This window comes from Artibeus jamaicensis, unplaced genomic scaffold, assembly GCF_021234435.1.
Source record: "Artibeus jamaicensis isolate MK-2021 breed Jamaican fruit bat unplaced genomic scaffold, CSHL_Jam_final scaffold_2375, whole genome shotgun sequence".
Lineage (NCBI taxonomy): Eukaryota > Metazoa > Chordata > Mammalia > Chiroptera > Phyllostomidae > Artibeus > Artibeus jamaicensis.
The window spans coordinates 736,464-755,620 of record NW_026522032.1 but is presented as its reverse complement, the minus strand read 5'-3'; the positions used below and the strand labels follow the sequence as shown (position 1 = coordinate 755,620).

Here is a 19,157-nt window from a genome sequence, read left to right as displayed (position 1 = left end):
AATCAGAAAGCCTGCCAGAATCCCTTTCAGTTCCTCTTCTTAACACTACAGCCTGGAAACTCAAGGTAGTAAGCTGCACAACTACAGTGCTCACCTTGTTTGTTTCCTGTCTCCCAGAGATCATTCTCTGTCGGACAGCCAATGTCTTTTTAAAAATGTCTTTTTTTTTCCAAATTGGGGGGGTGAGTGTTTAGGCAAAGACATAAATCTGGTCTCTATTACTTCCTGAAGTGCAAATCCAATATAACTTTTTAAAAACAGTACATCCCCTTTTTCCACACATACACAAATGCACACAAAGATTAAAAGGAAGTATATGAAAATTTTACAAGTGATTAGATTACAAATAACTACTTAAAAAACTTATCTGTCATTTAAAATTTTTCTACTGTAAAGCTGGATTGGTTTGGAAAGAAAAAATATATTACTACTTTTTTTGTATCTTTTTAATTGCACCACAAGTTTTGGAAGGTTTCCTTTGGAGCAGTTTTAGATTCACAGCAAAATTGAGATGAATGTAGAGAGATCTGCTATGAACCCCCTGCCCCTACACATGCATAGCCTCTCCCACTATCAAAAACCTGCACTGGAGCAGTACATTTGAACTTAAAATGACACATTACAATCACCCAAAGTCTCTACTTTTCATCAGGGTTCACACTTGATGTTGCATTTCCTGTAGATTCAGACAAATGTGTAATGATATATATCTGCCACTATAATATCATTCAAAGTATTTTTCACTACCCTAAAAATACTATGCTCCACACCACAATTTTTAAAAGGAATGAAACCCTCTCAGAGTTTCTCATTCCCCATGTTAAAATAAGTTACTTTCCTATAGTTTAATATCCATGGTGTCATTTTCCTACATTGTAAAGCCTCAATGGGGACAAATCATGTGTTAGTATTTAAATATTTTACTTATTTATTTTTAGAGAAAGGGATAGGGAAGGAGAAAGAGAGGACAAGAAACATCAATGTGTGGTTGCCTCTCATGTGTCCCATACTGGGGACTTGGCCTGCAACCCAGGCATGTGCCCTGACTGGGAATTGAACCAGCTACCCTTTGTTTCACAAGCCCGTGCTCAATCCACTGAGCTACACCAGCCAGGGCATGTGTTAGTATTTAAAAATATTCTTGTCTATAAAGTACAGTATTAGGAAATAGAGTAGCCAAAGAACTTATACATATGACCCATGGACATGAACAATGGTGGGGGGATTGCCTGAGGGAATAGAGGGTACTGGGTGGAAGGGAACAAAGAGAGAAAATTAGGACAACTGTAATAGCATAATCAATAAAATATAATTTATAAAAACATAAAATAAATTCTTCTTCAATGCCCATTAACACGCTACTTTATGAATATTTAATAAATAGATTATTAAAGTATTTGATGCTCTATGATTTTTATAGTCAACACACTGTTTTCTTTGTTGGGGTTGAGGGAGAATATAAAGAATAAAAAGACATTATTCCCAAACCTGAAAAGAATGGGAACCTTTCTTCCACAGAAGGTTGTGTAAATATCCTATTAATCCTGTCGACAATTTTCTTCCTGTTTGCAGACCTGAAAAAAGAAAAAAAAAACTCTCAAGATCTAGAATCAAGAATCAAGTTATATTACATTAAATAAAACAGCTAAGTATATACAGAACCTATAATATTTAAGTAATGGCTACAAATACAATCGCATTCAGACAGCTGTCATCATCAATTTTAGGTTTACTAGCAAAATTGATTATACGATACAGTCAAGAGTTTGGTAGAATTACAGTGATTCACCAATCAATCTGTTATAGTTTTCCAGCCTAATCTCTCTTTAACATCTTTCCCATGTTCCAAATTTGATCATCATCTGGTGCCTTAATGTTATTGTGAATGAATAGGCAGCAATGCTAGAAATCATTACTAAGAAATGTTTATTGTGTACTAACCAGATCAGATAAAGTTCACAAGAAAGGCCAATTATACCTTAAAGCCTTTGTAGAATACTTTAAGACAATCTTTACACATAAACTTTATTACTTTAAATTGTAACTTGTGTCTGATTGTTTCTGGTCTAGACATTTACAGAGTTCAAATATATTAGCACACATTAAGGAAAACTTTAAAATAATAATACAATTCCATACCCACTTCTCTTTCACCCCTTTAGCACTATCAATTTCCACAAAGACTTGATTAGGAGACAGAGTTTCCAACTCCTCTCAAGCCTAGTCAGCAGATGTAGTTTGTTCCGGGATTTAGTTAAAAATACCCACAGGAGAGTAAAAATGTACTTAATGTAGCTACTTGAAATGTTAAAATATTTTGAAAGTATAAGTGTATAATCAGATATCACAATGAAACTAAGATTCCCTAACTATAATCTGAGGAAATTAGTTATTCTGAATAACCAAGTTTTCTAGTTGACTATTTACTTTAACTAAACATAAAACATTTTTCTTTTAAAAAGTCTAAATCATTTCATTAAGTTAATTTTTCTAAAATTATGCTTTACCCATTGTATTTTTCTAAATATACTTTCTAGTTTCTAAAGCACAATTTAACCTTTGCTTGACCATTCAAAGTCAACAACACTAACAAGTACTGCATTTTATTGTACTATTAATAAATCACAGTGATGTCTTTGGTAACTATTATAGAGTATAGTACAGATTATTATATTTTTTTAATGTTCGGAACTTGAAAATAAAATTTGTAGAGTTTTTCTTCTTACCTTGTTGTCAGCTTAGCCGTATATTTCCCTGTACGCCCTTTCACTCTTTTAAATATACTACCATTAAAATGCTAAGTGTTGAATAAACCTGCTTATTAAAGCTCATGAAATGACCAAGCTTATTAAATTGTGTCCATGAACATGGACAATGGTGTGGGGATTGACTGTGGGAGTGGGGGGGTGGGCTGGGTGGTGAGGGCAAAGGGGGAAAAATTGGGACAACTGTACTAGAACAATAAAAATAAAAATAAACATTTAGTGACTTTATATATATTCGCAGAGTTGGAAGAAATTTGGGTGAGAATTTTCTAAGAAAGGGATCATACTATCTGTGCTCTTCAGGATATAGTGTTCCACAGAGAGATGGGGGATCAGGGAATGCTTAGATTTGGCTCTACAGCAGCTGCCTCTGCCTTAATCAGAGCAACTCCAGAGTACTTTATGTGAGACAGGGTTCACATAAGAGTGTGTCACAAAAGGATACTGCTGCTAAAAAAAAGTAAAAAAAAAAAAAACGGGAATTGTAGTTCACAAGCTTTATTTCATAGTTGGAAAAAAACAAGATCTAGTGATACAATTGACTTGCCCGAAAGCGCACAGCAAATTTGAGATCACACTGGAAACGTGAAATTGGGTTTCTAACATCACAATTTTCCACCATACATGAGTTTTAAGTTCAAAGGTTTGGTTTTGTGGATGCCTTGATATTTTTGCTGATTGTCTCATTCTAGCTTGCCAAACAAGTGGAATCTGGATAGGTGAGGTGTTATAGTTAAAGGTTATTAGGGAGAATAAAGAGGAGTGAGAAAAAGGAAAAAAGAATCTGTTGACCTGAGTATTTTGCTACTGTTCCCTGGAATTACATGCATATTAACACTAAACTAACACTAAATTAACACTACAAACTAAAACATCTGTAGAAATCCCACTGACCTATAATGATTTCTTCAACCTTCTCCTTGGCAAGCTCATCTTCCTTCCTCCGTAGAAGTATTTCAATTTGGAACAGTAAAGCTTTGCCAACATTTTCCGATGATCCAAAATGATCACAGATGATCTTCAGGAAATGAAACCCAACAAATTCTCTGTTTAATGAAACAAAATTATAAGTGGTGTGAATAGAACAGTTATTTTTTTAATCAGTAGGACTAAACTTTATTTGAATATGAGTAAAAGAGGCAATAGAAAATTAAACCTGAGCTTAGGTAATATTACTAAATGTCTAAATATGCCTACTTGCCAAAATGAAACTTTTAATTCAATTTCTGTTTAATTTATTAAGCCACAAATATTTTCTTTTCATGAACACCTATAGTCAGATAATCATCTCTTTCCTAATGTCTTATTTTTTTTACCAAAAATGATGCTACTTTATAACAATTGCTTTATGAGCAATGTAAAAAGACACATGAACATTAGAAATTCACCAGTCAGGGACTTCCGCCAAGATGGAGGCATAGGTGGAAACACTCTGCCTTCTCTCACAACCAAGCTTAAAAACAACAAAGTTTTAGCAACAAAAACGCAGCCAAACCACAGAAAACTGAACTATATGGAAGTCTGACAACAACAAACCATTCAGCCAAACTGGTAAGAGGGGCAGAGCCAGCAGCAGACTGGGGTCGGGCAGGAAAGATCCACCGGATCAACCCGGGCGCGTGACCCAGGCACGCAGGCAGTGGGCGGATCCCAGGTGTGGAGTAGCAGCGGGTGGACCCACTGAGGGCAGATCGCGGTCACATATTCGTGCACAGATAACCGGCAAAGGAGTGAGAAGTGAGACTGAGACAGACCACACAGGCCCCAGTGGCGGGAAGCAGCAGAGGGGACCGCCATTTTCCCTCTCTGACCCCGCCCCCACATACAGTGTCACAAATCAGCCACCTGGGTAGCCCCACCCTGGTGAACACCCAAGGCTCTGCTCCTCATACTTAACAGGTGTGAACAGAGCAAAACATTATGGCTCAAGAAGAACAGCTTAAAGCCCCAGAGCCAATAACTCTAAGCGACCAAGAAATAGCCAACCTAACAGATGCACAGTTCGAAACACTGGTGATCAGGATGTTCACAGAACTGGTTGATTTTAGTCACAAATGAGAGGAACATATGAAGGCTAAACTAATTGAAGGGAAATGCATAGGAAACCAGTAGTGATGGGAAGGAAATTGGGACTAAAATCAAAGGAGTGGACCGGAAGGAAGAAAAAAATGACCAAACAGAAAAGGATGAAGAAACATGAATTCAAAAAAATGAGGAGAGGCTTAGGAAACTCCAGAACATCTTTAAACATTCCAACATCCGAATTATAGGGGTACCACAAGGGGAAGAGTGGAAAATTTATTTGAACAAATAATTAAGGAGAACTTCCCCAATCTGGCAAAGGAAATAGACTTCCGAGAAATCCAGGAAGCTCAGAGAGTCCCCAAAGAACTTGGACCCAAGAAGGAATACACCAAGGCATATCATCATTATATTAGCCAAGATTAAAATGAAGGAGAGAATCCTAGAAGCAGCAAGAGATAAGGGTCAGTCACCTACAAAGGAGCTCCCATCAAACTGTCAGCTGATTTCTCAAAAGAGACCTTACAGGCAAGAAGGGGCTGGAAAGAAGTATTCCAAGTCATGAAATCCAAAGACCTACACCCGAGATTGCTCTATCCAGCAAAGCTTTCATTTAGAATGGAAGGACAGATAAAGTGCTTCTCAGATAAGACCAAATTCAAGAAGTTCATCATCACCAAGCCCTTATTATATGAAATGTTAAAGGGACTTCTCTAAGAAAAAGAAGATAAAAAGGATGAACAGTGAAAGGACAGCAAACTCACAGTTATTAACAACCACACCTAAAACGAAAGCAAACTAAGAGGACAGCTAGATGAGGAGCAGAACCATAGAAATGAAGATCAAATGGAGGGTTAGCAACAGGGGAGTGGGAGAAGGAGAAGGGGGGAGGAGGTACAGAATATAAGTAGCACAGATGGTAGGTAGAAAATAGATAGGGGAGGGCAAGAATACTATGGGAAATATAGAATCTAAAGAACTTGAGACACGTGGTCATAAACTAAAGAGGAGGAATGGTGGGGGAGGGTGTGCAGGGTGGAGGGGAATGAAGGTGGGAAATAGAACAAATGTAATGGCATAATCAATAAAATATATTTTTAAAAAATTCACCAGTCACTTTGTGATGAGAACTTTTAGAATCTACTCTCTTAGCAACATTCAAATACACCAATCAGCCATGTTAATTATAGTGACCATGTTGTACACTACATCTCTAGTACTTATTTATTTATCTTGTAACTGAAGTCTGTACCTTTTGACTACCTTCTTGGGTCATTATGAAAAGAAAATTAAGAAAACAATTCACATAAAATGATATAAAAATATTTAACCAAGGAGCTGGAGGACTTAGTAAAAATTGTAAGACACTTTTCAACAAAATTAACAAAGACATAAATAAATGGAAAGACATTTGATTCCACACTCATGGATTGGAAGACTTAAAATGATTAAGATGTGAATACTATAAAAAGTGATCTACAGATTTCATGCAATCCTTATCAAAATCCCAATGATGTTTTCTGCAGGAAAAGAAAAATTCATCCTAAAATTTACATGGAATCTCAAGGGACTCTGAATAGCTAAAACAGTTCTGAAAAAAGAAGAACAGAGCTGGAGGACTCACATTACCTGATTCCATAACTTACTATAAAGACATAGTAATCAAAACAATGTGGTACTAGCACAAAGAAAGACATACAGGGCAGTGAACTATAGAACCCAGTGATAAACTCTTGCATATATGGTCAAATGATTTTCGACAAGAATATCAAGACCTTCAATGGGAAAAGTCAGTCTTCTAAACAAATAATAGTAGGAAAACAAGATATCACACACAAAAGAATAAAGTTCGACTTCTACCTTCATACCATATACAAAAAAACTAACTCAAAGTGGTCCATAACCCAAACATAAGACCTGAAACTATAAAACACCAGAAGAAAAAGTGGGAAATCTTCATGACATTAGACTTGGCAGTGATTTCTTAGATGTGACACCAAAAGAACAGAAAACAAAAGAAAAATACATAAACTGGATTTCCTGAAAGAATTTTAAATGTGCATCAGAAGACGCCATCAACAAAGTAAAAAGGTGATCCACAATATTGGATAAAATAGCTGTAAATCATATATATGATAAGGGATTAATATCCAGGATACACAGAGAACCACACAAGAAGGCAAGTAATTCAATTTAAAAAATGGGCAGAGGACTTGAATAGACATTTCCCCAAACAAGCTATATAAATGGCCAAAACTCACATGAAAAGATGACCAATCATTAGTCATTAGGAAAATACATATCAAAACTGCACGTGATACCACCTCACACCCATTAGAATGTAAAAAAAAAAAATTAAAGACCCAGAAAAGAACAAGAGTTGGCAAAGACATGGAGAAACTGGAACCTTTGTGCACTATTGGTAAGGATGTAAAATGGTACATTCACTATGAAAACAGTAGGACAGTTCCTGAAAAAATCAGTAATACAATTATCATGGTATCTAGCAAGTCCACTTCTAGGTATTTACCTACCACAAAGCAGGTTCGCAAAGAGATTTTTTTACACCCAGTTCATAGCAGCATTATTCACAACAGCTAAAATTCACATGTATTATATCATCCATTGGTGGTTGAATGGATAAGCAATATGTGGTGTATACATACAATGGAATGTTCTTCAGCCTTTAAAGGGAAGGAAATTCTGACACAAGCTGCAACATGGATAAACCTTGAAAACATCATGCTAAGTGAAATAAGCCAGTCACAAAAACACAAATACAGTATAATTCCACTTATATGAGGTACCTTACACTAGTCGAATTCATAGAGGCAGAAAGCAGAATGGTAGTTGCCAGGGCTGGAAGAAGGGGGAAATAGGGAGTTACTGTACAATGGGTACAGTTTCAGAAATGCATTGTGGTGATGTTTGCTGAATATGAATGTACTTAATATCACTGAAGTATATTTTATGGTGTGTACTGTACCACCAAAAAAACTGAAGTTTTTCATGGAAAACAGGGATGCATGTTTATTGATATATTATCTGTGGCTGCTTTTTCACTGTAACAGCAGAACTGAGGAATTGTGACAGAAACTGTGCAGCCCCCAAATCTAAAATATATACTATCATCCTGACTGGTGTGGCTCAGTGGATTGAGTGCTGGCCTGTGAACCAAAGGGGTGACAGTTTGATTCCCAGTCAGGGCACATGCCTGGGTTGCAAGTCAGGCCCCCAGTAGGGGTGTACAAGAGGCAACTACGCATTCATGTTTCTCTCCCTTTCTTTCCTCCCTTCCTTCCCCTCTGTCTAAAAATAAAAAAATAACATCTTAAAAAAATAAAATATATACTATCTTGTCCTTTAAAAAGTATGTCACTGTGAATTAGATGAAGACAGGTGGAGACAGATTAGATAAGACAGGTATACTGTCTTATCTGAACATAAGATGAACTAAAGGAACAGTTAAACACATTGCATGATAGAACTAAAATTCACAAAGATCAGAACATCTGAAAAAATAAGCTGTAAAATTAGGTTGAAACTTAATGGCTTAAAATATGTGTGAGATAATTGAAAACATATATAGGTTTCTACCCCACGGGTCCTGACACAGAGCTCCTAAAACCCTTGTAAATTCCAAAGTGATAAGAGCACTAGGAGCATCTTTTTTCCTACTGAGGTGACTCTGGGTGGGCTCCTGGGTGGAGGCTAGTCACCAGAAAGACCAAGATGTAAGTAGAAACAGAATTTTCAACTTCACCCCCACATCCTCCAGAGAGAAGGACTGGAAATGGAATTAACAATTGTTCACACCTACATAAGGAAGCCTCCATAAATTCCAATAGTGTGGGGTTCAAAGAGCTTCCAGGCTAGTGAACACATTCACACTGGGAGGACTACACACCCCAACTCCATGAGGACAGAAGTTCCTGCATTTGGAACCCTCCCAGACCTCGCCCTATGTATGTCTTCATCTGGCTGTTCACCTGAATCCTTTATCATGTTCTTTAATGAACTGGTCAATGTGTTTCTCTGAGTTCTGTGAGTCACTCTAGCAAATTACTCAAACCCAAGCAGGGGGTTGTTGGAACCTCTGATCTACATAGCCAGTAGGCCAGAAACCTGGGCTTGCAACTGGTGTCTGAAGTATGTTGGGGTGGTGGTGGTGGGGAGACTGAGCCCTTACTTAACCTTGTGGGATCTGACATTATGTCCAAGTAGACAGTGTCAGAATAGAGTCAAATTGTAGAATACCCAGTTGGTGTCACGGAGAATTGCTTGGTGTACACAAAAACCTCCACACATTTGGTGACCGGAAGTAAAACATTTTGTGTAAGCAGTAAAGGAGACTCACAGGGAAAAATATGTATATAGGAGAAAAACACACAGTAGGGAAGAACTAGGTTTTCCCCTACTGTGTAATATGTATAAATATGTAGAGATTACTGGAAATACGTATAAATTCTATGTGAGGGAGAATTTTATATTTCATCTTTCTTAAAAATATAATAATGAAAATCTCTTCCACAGGTATTCCAGAAGAGGCTGAGTGGCTTTTCACCCAAGAAGCCATGTACAAGTAGGAGACTGGTCTACAACAATGGTTGGCAAGCTATAGCCTGCAGACCTAATTCAACCAGCCATCTGTTTTTATAGGCAAAGTTTTCTTTTGTAAATAAAGCCACTTTCATTAATTTATAGATTGTTTACAGCTGTTTTCACATTACAACAACAGATTAAGTAAGTGTGATAGACTTGACAACATTTACTACCTGGTCCTTTACAGAAAATGTTTACTGATCCCTGATCTAAAATAGTGGCTTTCAGAACTCCCTGGAGATCTAGTAAGAATACAGAGACCTGCGCTTGTTGGTGTAAGGTTGAGCCTGGTCTCTTTATTTTTATCAAGTTCCTTAGTGATTATATTTTTAACAGCTTTATTGAAGTATAAGCCACATATCATATAATTTATCCATTTAAAGACTAGAAATTCATTGGTTTTAATTTATTTTTTAAATTTTTATTTAATTATTTTTCAAGTACAGTTTTTGCCTTTTAGTATATCCACAGTTATACAACCACCACCCAATCAATTTTAGAACATTTACATCACACCAAAAAGAAACCCTAAGCCCATTAGCAGTTACTCCCCATTTTCCCCAATCTCTCACAGCCTTAGCAAACACTAATCTAGTTTGTGTCTGTATAAATGTACCTATTCTAAAAATATCATATAAGTGAAATGATATAATATAGGGTCTTCGTAGCTGGCTTCTTCCACTTAGCATAATGTTTTTAAGGTTCATCCATGTTACAGGGGTGTTCAACCTGTGGCCCGCAGGCCGCATGCAGCTCAGGATGGCTATAAATGTGGCCCAACACAAAATCATAAATTTGCTTCAATCATTATGAGACTTTTTTTGGTGATTACCAGTTGAAATGTATTTAATGTGTGGCCCAAGGCAACTCTTCTTCCAGTGTGGACCAGAGACATTAGAAGTTGGACACCCCTGTCATTACTCTGTTTATTTTTATTGACAACTAATATTCCATGGTATGTATGGATAAACTGTGTTTTGTTTATCTACTCATCAGTTAATAGAAATTTTGGTTGATTCCACATTTTAGTATTAAGAATAATGTTGCTAAAAGCCATGTGGTAAGGAACTATCTAACTTATTGATGAACTAACAGACTGTTTCCAAAGCTGCTGCACCATTTTACGTTCCCACCAGCAGTGTTATGAGGGTTCCAATTTCGCCACATCCTTGCTAGTATCTGTTATTACCTATCTTGTTGATTCTAGCCATCCTAGCAGGTGTGAAGTGGTTTCTCATTGTGGTTTTGATTTGCATTTCCCTGATGGCTAATGATGTTGAGCATCTTTTGAAGTGTTCACTTCCCAGAAATTCTGATGCAACTGATGTTTGAGAAGCATTAAGAGGTCTGTAAGTACTTTAAGGTCCCTTTTGACATTAATGATCCCATAAAGATAGTGCCAGAGAGGTATATCACTCGAGGACTATACTTTGCTCACACCCTCCTGTTCCACCTGACACTGACCTGCAGGTTAACCTCTTCTAACTCCTATTTGATAAAGCCGTGCCTATCTTCTTTTTTCATTTTATTTTTTAAAAATTTAAAATAAATTTTTTAAATTACCTATTAATTGTTTAAAGCAACCAAAAAGTTCCATTTTCTAATTTGATCAGCACAATGGCAAATATTGTGCTCCGTGGATATGGATGGAAATAGGTAGAAAGACATAGATTCAATCCGTGTACATGGAAACCTTAGAAACATGTTAGTCTTTAAAGAAAATCAATTCTTCTGTACCTTCCATGATCCATCAGCAGTTTAGCAATGCTCAGACAGAAGTCTAAAGACACGTCAAAATGCAGTACACTTCTGACAGCTAACAAAGAGAAAAAATAATCATGTCAGTTTCATTTTGAAGCAAGCTTAGCTATTTTCAATAATTTTTCTCTGCTCAAAATCTACTTTCTAAATGTTTGCCACATACCATGTCTTGCCTAAAAATATATCAACATCTTTTTATGACATAAAAAATACAATGCTAGAGAGTGCAATGAAACAGCCACCCTTAAATAGATGACAAAGTAGCCTGGTACCATTGTTTTGAAAAGCAATTTGGCAATATTATATGCTAAGAACACAGTGGTTAAAAGCTTGGGATATGAAATCAGAAAAATGTATACTTGAAATCACTTGCAACCCATATTGCCATAAGCAAGTTACTTAGATTTTGCTGTACCTCAGTTTTGTCATCTGTAAAATGGGGACTAGATCACTAATCTGTTGAGGTGATTGAGAGGGTTACATGAGATTATATATGTAAACTACACAGCAAAGTACCTGGTACTTAGTAAGCATTCAATAAGTGATAGATGCTATTATTATTATTATTATTATTATTATTCCCTGTACCTCAGAAATATTTCTGAAAAGTCACCTGGAATAAATATAGGAAAATGTTTATGAACAAAGATATTAAAAGCAGTGTAGATTATAACAAAAGGAAATATACTGAGTCCACACTATAGGGCCAGGCACTGTGTGCTTAGTGCTGGCCGGCAGTGGACAAAACACAAAATCTCTGCTGTCAAGGTGTTTATATATTCCAGTAAATGGTGGATGACAGATATTTTTAGTATTTACCAAAAACTTCCTTAATGGGAATGTGCTATCTTTTCATAATTTAAAGAACTGTATGTATTTTTAATTTTTTTCTCTACAATAAAGAAATATCAGTGAAATTCTAAGGCCAGCATTTAGGTTGCTTATTCTAAGAATAAAGTACTTTCGCTAGCAAAGAAATGAATAAAGACAATAAAAATGCAAGTTTCATACATTCTCTCAATGCAACAAAGTAAAAGATAATTTTATTATTTTAAACTATGGAAAACTTAGAGTCAGGGAAGCCTCCTAATTTGTAATCTGACACTGCAACCTCATTACTCTGAATATTAACAATATCTAGATTGAAAGACAAATACCATATGATCTCACCTTTAACAGGAAGCTAAACAACAAAACAAACAAGCAAGCAGAATAAAAACAAAGACACTGAAATAGAGAACAAGGGGGCAGTGACCAGAGGGGAGAGGGAAGGGAATTTAAGGGGGGGAAAAGGGGGAGGGATTTGGAGGAACAAGAATGAAGGACACAGGGATGAGGACTGGGGGGGAGGAAATGGGAGGGAGGTGGGGAGCACGGGGTGGGGGGGGACTGGGATGGGAGAAATAGACAAAAAACTGTACTTGAAAAATAACAATAAAATTTAAAAAAAGAAAAATAATTAAATAAAAATAAAAAAAGAAAAATAAATAAATTGGTTTTGTTGAAACAGAAAAAAAAACAATATCTAGATTGAGTTAAGTAAAACAATCTGGGAATAAAGAATAATTTCACTTTAAACTCAGCTTTTTATATGCACTTTGATAAAAACTGTAATGGGGAAATCTAGTACAAATTAAACAACTTTACACTAGGTAACTCCAATAATCGCTCTGGTCTTTCTACATTGCACTAGTTTGAGTAAGTCTGTTCCTTTAATTGGTTAGTTGGTTTGTTTATTCCCCTAGTGTAAAAAAGTGGAGTTGTCTTCCTCGTTGCTAGCATTTTTAAAACTTTGCATACTGAGATGACAACCTAGAGATGTTAACAACCTAGAGATGCAGAATCCTCTGTACATCTCAGCTTCTGAGGTCTCGTAGTGACTGGGTAAGATTCAAGACGTCACAGAAAGTTTCAGTAGTACTAAATTATCACTAAATTTAGAGATACATCCAAATTTGATTATTGTCCTACTTATTGCAAATTATTGTAATAAGTAGGTTGTAATTGTTGTCATAAGTAGGTTCAGTGTCCCAATTGGGGATTGAACCCACAACCTAGGTATGTGACCTGACTGGGTATCGAATCCACAAACTTTTTGTGTACAGGATGATACTCCAAGCAACTGAGCTACCTGGCCAGGGCCTGATAGCTTTTATTCAGTTTTTTTTACTACCTATTAAATTTGCTATTATTCTCTCCTTTCTCTTTTTCTTCCTGGATAACAATCTTCTCCCTTTCTTATGTAATCAATTTCCTTTTCGGTCACCATCAAATTATACTACGAAAGATGTCATGTTCAACAAATTGGTGATTAAATTTCAAAATTGCACTTTACACAGAGAGACAATACCTTCCATGAGTTCTTCATTAACTATTTTGCTCTTCATGAGGATTTTGATCTTCAAGTAAATCCCAGCTGAGTTTAAATGTTCCTATTTTAAACAGAGAAATCATGATTATTTTAAAACTGTGGAATGTAAAAGACAATTTTGAAGTAATTGCCTGTTTTATTCAACTACAGCAGGATGACTCATGATCAAAGGAAATCAAAATTACAAAAGATCAGGTCATAACATTCAGTCTATCCCTGAGGACATTTTCTGATATTTTATTCAATCTAAATGGAATGAAACAAGAAAAAGAACATGTAAACATTTCCGCTGAGTGGCAAGCATTTAAATGGCAAAGTCAATACTTCAACTGTGTGAATATAAGGCCATATCCATATTGTTGTCTTGGTAAGCAAAACCTTAAACATCAATTAGAATTGGGTTTGTTTTTGAGACTTTAATAAGAATGACCATACTCTGCAAACAATGGTTGAAAAAACAGAAAACATATTGTCTTTCCTATAGGATATGCCTGTCATATTTACTATTCATAACAATGTACTCTGAATGGTTTTTCCAAGTCCTGTTAGCTGGCCTTAAGCCATCTGTGATCTCTACCCTGGTTCCACTTTTGCCTGACAGGGCACATCTTTAAACAGCTGGCTAAGATTAAAAGTGCAGTGTAGATCCACAGAACTTTTCTCTCTACAAAACCAATTATCCTCTATATGAACATTGTACTCATTAAATCCAAACTCTGAAAATGATTATAGCCATTCATGTATGAGATGTCTTAAGAATGGAAAGTTAGAGAAAGTAAACACTGGTATTAAAAGGTTTTGCAAATGCAGATGACATTAATACAAAGAATAAATTAAGGTTGCAAATGTGAATCTATTCCATTACTGCTTTTCGTAATGGGCATGCTGAAATATGTCTTAGGCTCAATTCCACCTTACCTTCAGAATATACAGGTCTTCCAGACCTTGGTGGGATGTTTTCCTTCCATCTATGATACTCCCACAAGTTAATATTATGTTTTTCTCTTCTATTTCATTATCAAACAACTCCAGAGAATGGAGAGTACTTGGCTTTTATTGTATCATCTATTCACTTCCATGAATATTCACACTGTATTGTCTATCCTTACTATGTCTTGAAACTAAGCTTTCAAAACACATAACTAAGTACCCGTTAAATCCATCAGCTTTCTCCCTGCAATCAATCTGCTTGTGCTATCTGTTAATTTTTTCTCACTATTGTTTCTCACTCTTCTTCCTTAGATTTTTGTTTGCTTTTTTTCTTTCTACCAAATAGTTATTGGAAAACAGAATCCAGGTATAACAAATTCTAAGGCATGTGCTGTGAATGCTGTTTTGCAGATAAGGAACCTGAGGCCTACATAAAGTAACTCACCCATAGACACACAATTGCTAAGCACTAGCAATGAAATTTGAATTTGGGTCTCTCTGACTCTAAAGACCATAAATGGCTGCCTCCCTTGAGGCTCTTTCTACCCTTGACCTTCCCATCCCTATACTGTTTGGTTCTCCTGCAAGCTCTAAAGACAACTTTTCCATGATTTAGTGTGAAGTGTATCACAAACACACACAATTATAGAAAATATGTATGTATAATTTACAGAATAGTGATGAAACAAACACCCATATTATTCACCACATAAGAAACAGAACACTATCAGCACATTAGAGGCCTCCAATCTACCCTTGCCCACTTGCATCCTCCTCACTTCACCACAGGGTAAACACCACCTTGAATTTTGTGCAGTTAATTTCCTTGCTCTTCTTTATATACTCAATATATTGTTTCATTTTGCCTGCATTTAAACTTCATTCAAACAATCATAATGTATACAAATGCTCCTGTGACTTGCTTCTTTCATGATCATGATTTTAAAATTCATTTATGTTGCTGCATGAAACTAATGTATTTGTTTTCATTACTCTGCAATGTGGTCCTCAAAGTGTATTCCCTTTGTCTACATCACCTGGAAACATGTTAGATATGCAGACCTCACCAGTCCTACTGAATCAACAGTGTGGTGATTGCTGGGGGGGAGTGGGGTATAAGGGGACGAAAAGATAATGTAAAAAAATACAATAAAATTCAATAAAATAAAAAAAGAATTAAAAAAAAGAAACTCTGCAGGTGGGGCCCAGCAAATAAAGTGTGTGTATGGGGGGGGTAGAAAAATGTGTAAAATCATTATTATTGATTTGCATTATGGAAAGTTTACATTTCAACATAAATTCCAGTACCTGTTTAGTAAGGCAATAAGGAAAGTGTGTTTTAACAGGCATTCTAGTTAATACTTATAAATGCTAAAGTTTGCAAATGACTATTCTATACTATTCCATTGTATTACAGTTTATTTACCAGGTCTACTTTGGACATGAGTTGCTTTCAACTCAATTGCTATTATGAACAATCCAGGCATCAGCTTTATGTACATTTCTCCTAGTATTCAGTATATTCAATTCCCTCATTAAGTAAAACATATTGATCCTAACTGAATCTCCCTAAATGGTCACGGGCCTGACTATCAATATTCCTCATCAGAGAGTGTAGGGGTACATATGCATGTACTTTCATATATATGTATATACATAGGTACGCATGTTCGTATGAGCATGAGATGAAAGAAAACAACTGGTATTGGTTATTTCCAGGTTCTGTCCAATTTACTCTGCTTAAGAAGGCAAGATAGTGTTCGTAACATCAATCTGAAATATTTCCAATAACAAGGAAAAAACAGTTTTGGGGGCACATGGACGGCTCAGTTTCAGTGATCTGGAAAGTTTCCATTTATATGTGACAGCTGCTCAGCCTTTTCCCCAGAAACTACGGTAGTGACCTGGAGTCACATCTCTTTGCAAATGAATTTCTGAATTTTGTATTGGCTGAGAAAGAAAAGAGAAAGGAACCTTATGGGGAACTCCTTGGTGAGACACACAGGACCTTCACCAACCAGCTCCAAGTCTGCCTTTTGGCCTCCCTCCCTCTAGGCATCACCTGGGAGTCTGTTACAAATACAGGATGTCAGGTCTAAGACACTGAGTCAGAATCTGCACATGAACAATATTCCCAATGCACACTGAAGTGTGAGAAGTGTTGCTCAAGTCTAGACCGTGACCAGGGACCAAATACTCAGCTCTTTGTAATTTCAAGAAAAATCTGCCCTTTGAACAGGTCCTAGGTAGACCCTCCTTATATTGAACTCAGTACTGCAGTGTATAGTGCTCAGAAAAAAATCAAATTTATTTATTCATTCAATTAATATTAGGACGAATCATATTAAATTGTCATTCCATAGGTCACAGATGATTAATATTGTCCTTTGGATATGGTCTAGCTTGTTATATTTATTGAGCTCCTCTTATGTGCCAGGCACAATGCCAAGTAGTTGGGGTATAGCAGTGGGCAAAACCAGCCTTGGTTGCTGCCCTCACTGGGCTTACAGTCTACCAGGAGAGGTGGTCATTAATTTTCTTAAAATCCCACACAAACACATATAATATCACAACTGTGATAATAGCCACAAGCTAAAGTCCTTGGTGCATGGGCTGTCCTTGAGTTAATGAATTGAATTACGGGACAGGTGTTGTTCAGAAGAGCATCATGAGGAAGTGTGGCCAGAACTGCATTCTGAAGGGCGGGGATGGGGAATGAGGAGCATGCACACTAGGGGGGTGAGGGCACAGCAGGTGCCAAGGCCTCCTGTAAAGGATTTCATGAAGGGTAGATACCCCCCTGACTGCAGGACCCAGCTAGCCAGGTCTAGAGTCTCTCCTCTCTCAAATGACCTTGCCAGCAGGGCAGCTGAGTTTGCCCACAGCAGCTCCCCAGAGTTTCTGCTGCTTCTGCAGCCTCTGTGTTTAAGAAACTTGCCAGTGCCTTCTCTTTCCCATGGGAAGAGACTGGCTGGCTACTGTTTAATGGCCCTGCTAGTCCAATCTACCCACTTCACATTTGTGGGCTCTGCTTTTGATCTTTCTTATCTGAATAAACTTTGATGGCCTCAGGGAATTTGTTTCAATTCCCCAAATGCCTGTGATAATCTCTCTCGCTGCTAAGTCTTTGCACATGCTGTTCTCTCTGCCTGGAACCACATGGGCAGCCTCCCCACCTCCCTCCACTCCAAATACCTAGCTTACTCCTACTCATTGCCAGCACCCACCCAGGAAATCTTCTTTATCCCCTCCCCCTAAACTTTGATGCTGCTCCCACGACCACCTACAATAAAGCATTCATCATCCCCGTTAGCATCAAGTCTGATTTTCTCCATCAATCATCCCCAACACTCAGCTCAGGGCACAGGAGGTGTTCAATATTCACTTGTTGAATGAATAAATGAAATATTATATTTAACCTGATGCACAGTGGTGGTCCACACAGTGGGTTGGCTTACTCAACTACTATTCCCTCCTTCCTTCTTTCTTCCTTGCCTGCCTTCACTCTCATGGTGTTGGTTTTTAAACTAAATTCCATTGTCTGCCTACTTGATCATTATTTTCTTCTTTACCCTAAAAACTCACAGCAGACAGAAAAGGCTTTATGTTTCATACAAAATCCTTTATTTAAAAAATATCCATTGTCAATGAGGTATATTTTATTTCTCCTTTCTGTGCTGTAAAAAAGATTCTTACAATCTGTTGTCTTAAAAAAAAACCCTAGGGATACTAAAGCAAGTGTCTAAACTGGAGTTCAAAATATGAATCAAAGCTTTAAAAAGTTCATTAATCTAATATTTAACAGTAAAAACATCTCATACCTCGTTTGCTAGGTTTATAGCGTGGAGAGCCTTATCATAATTATCTTCACCTTCCCAATCGAAATAAACAATGGCCAGTAACCGTAGAATTTTAGCCTATAATTAAAAATATTAAAAAAAGCACACAGCTAAGGGTTAAATTGCAATACAACAGCTCATTAGCACTTACACAGTGACAGTCATCTTCTCCAATATAAGTCATCATTTCCTAAATAACCATATAGTCTTGGGATATGTCTCCTCATTATGCTACCCACACCCAATACTGTTTAAGGATTTTATAGTAATAGCTTATTCTAATTTAATATAGTTATATTAATCTAATTGTTTGCATAAGTGTTTTAGCATTAGAGTACTTTATCATCCCCACTTTACAAATAAAAGAAACTAAGGCTAAGTCACAGAAATATTTAATTTAACCATCTTACCACCTACTGCATAGGTAGCATTGTATTCAGTCTGTATAAAGAGGTAAATCCATAAGAAGATATAATCCCTTTCTCAGATTTTATAGCTTAGTAGAGAACAACCAAGTGCACCAAGGCACACACCACCATTTCAGTAGGGACAGATATACTTTCCTACAGAGAAGACTTCTCTCAACTCAGCTAAGTTTTCAAATTAATAATGCATTGCTGAATTGAGTCAGTTTTTTCCAGCCAGTTCTACATTGATAAGGGGAGTAACTATACAATATGAACATATTTAATCAAAGATTCACATTTTGAAAGAAGGAGCCCTATTTCAATAAAGAATATGCCTCTAAGTATAATAAGTATAGTAAAACAGGACAAAAATGATGTTCTAACATTTAAAATATATATGTTAAGCACATTAAGGCTCTGTGAGACTAGAGAAATGATATTTAGGGTATTATATCTTTGA

General features: G+C 36.6%; 1 protein-coding gene across 1 annotated transcript in view; it reads right to left on the bottom strand.

Moving 5' to 3' along the window:
- Window positions 1-19,157, bottom strand: part of TEX11 (testis expressed 11) — a 118,552-nt gene that overhangs the window by 44,213 nt on the left and 55,182 nt on the right. Inside the window, exons 10-14 of the mRNA XM_053656654.1 lie at window positions 18,273-18,368; window positions 13,501-13,582; window positions 11,127-11,205; window positions 3,660-3,811; window positions 1,489-1,574 (exon numbers count right to left, since the gene is read on the bottom strand). Of these exons, the coding sequence (XP_053512629.1) occupies window positions 1,489-1,574; window positions 3,660-3,811; window positions 11,127-11,205; window positions 13,501-13,582; window positions 18,273-18,368 (495 nt within the window). The remainder of the gene's footprint in view (window positions 1-1,488; window positions 1,575-3,659; window positions 3,812-11,126; window positions 11,206-13,500; window positions 13,583-18,272; window positions 18,369-19,157) is intronic.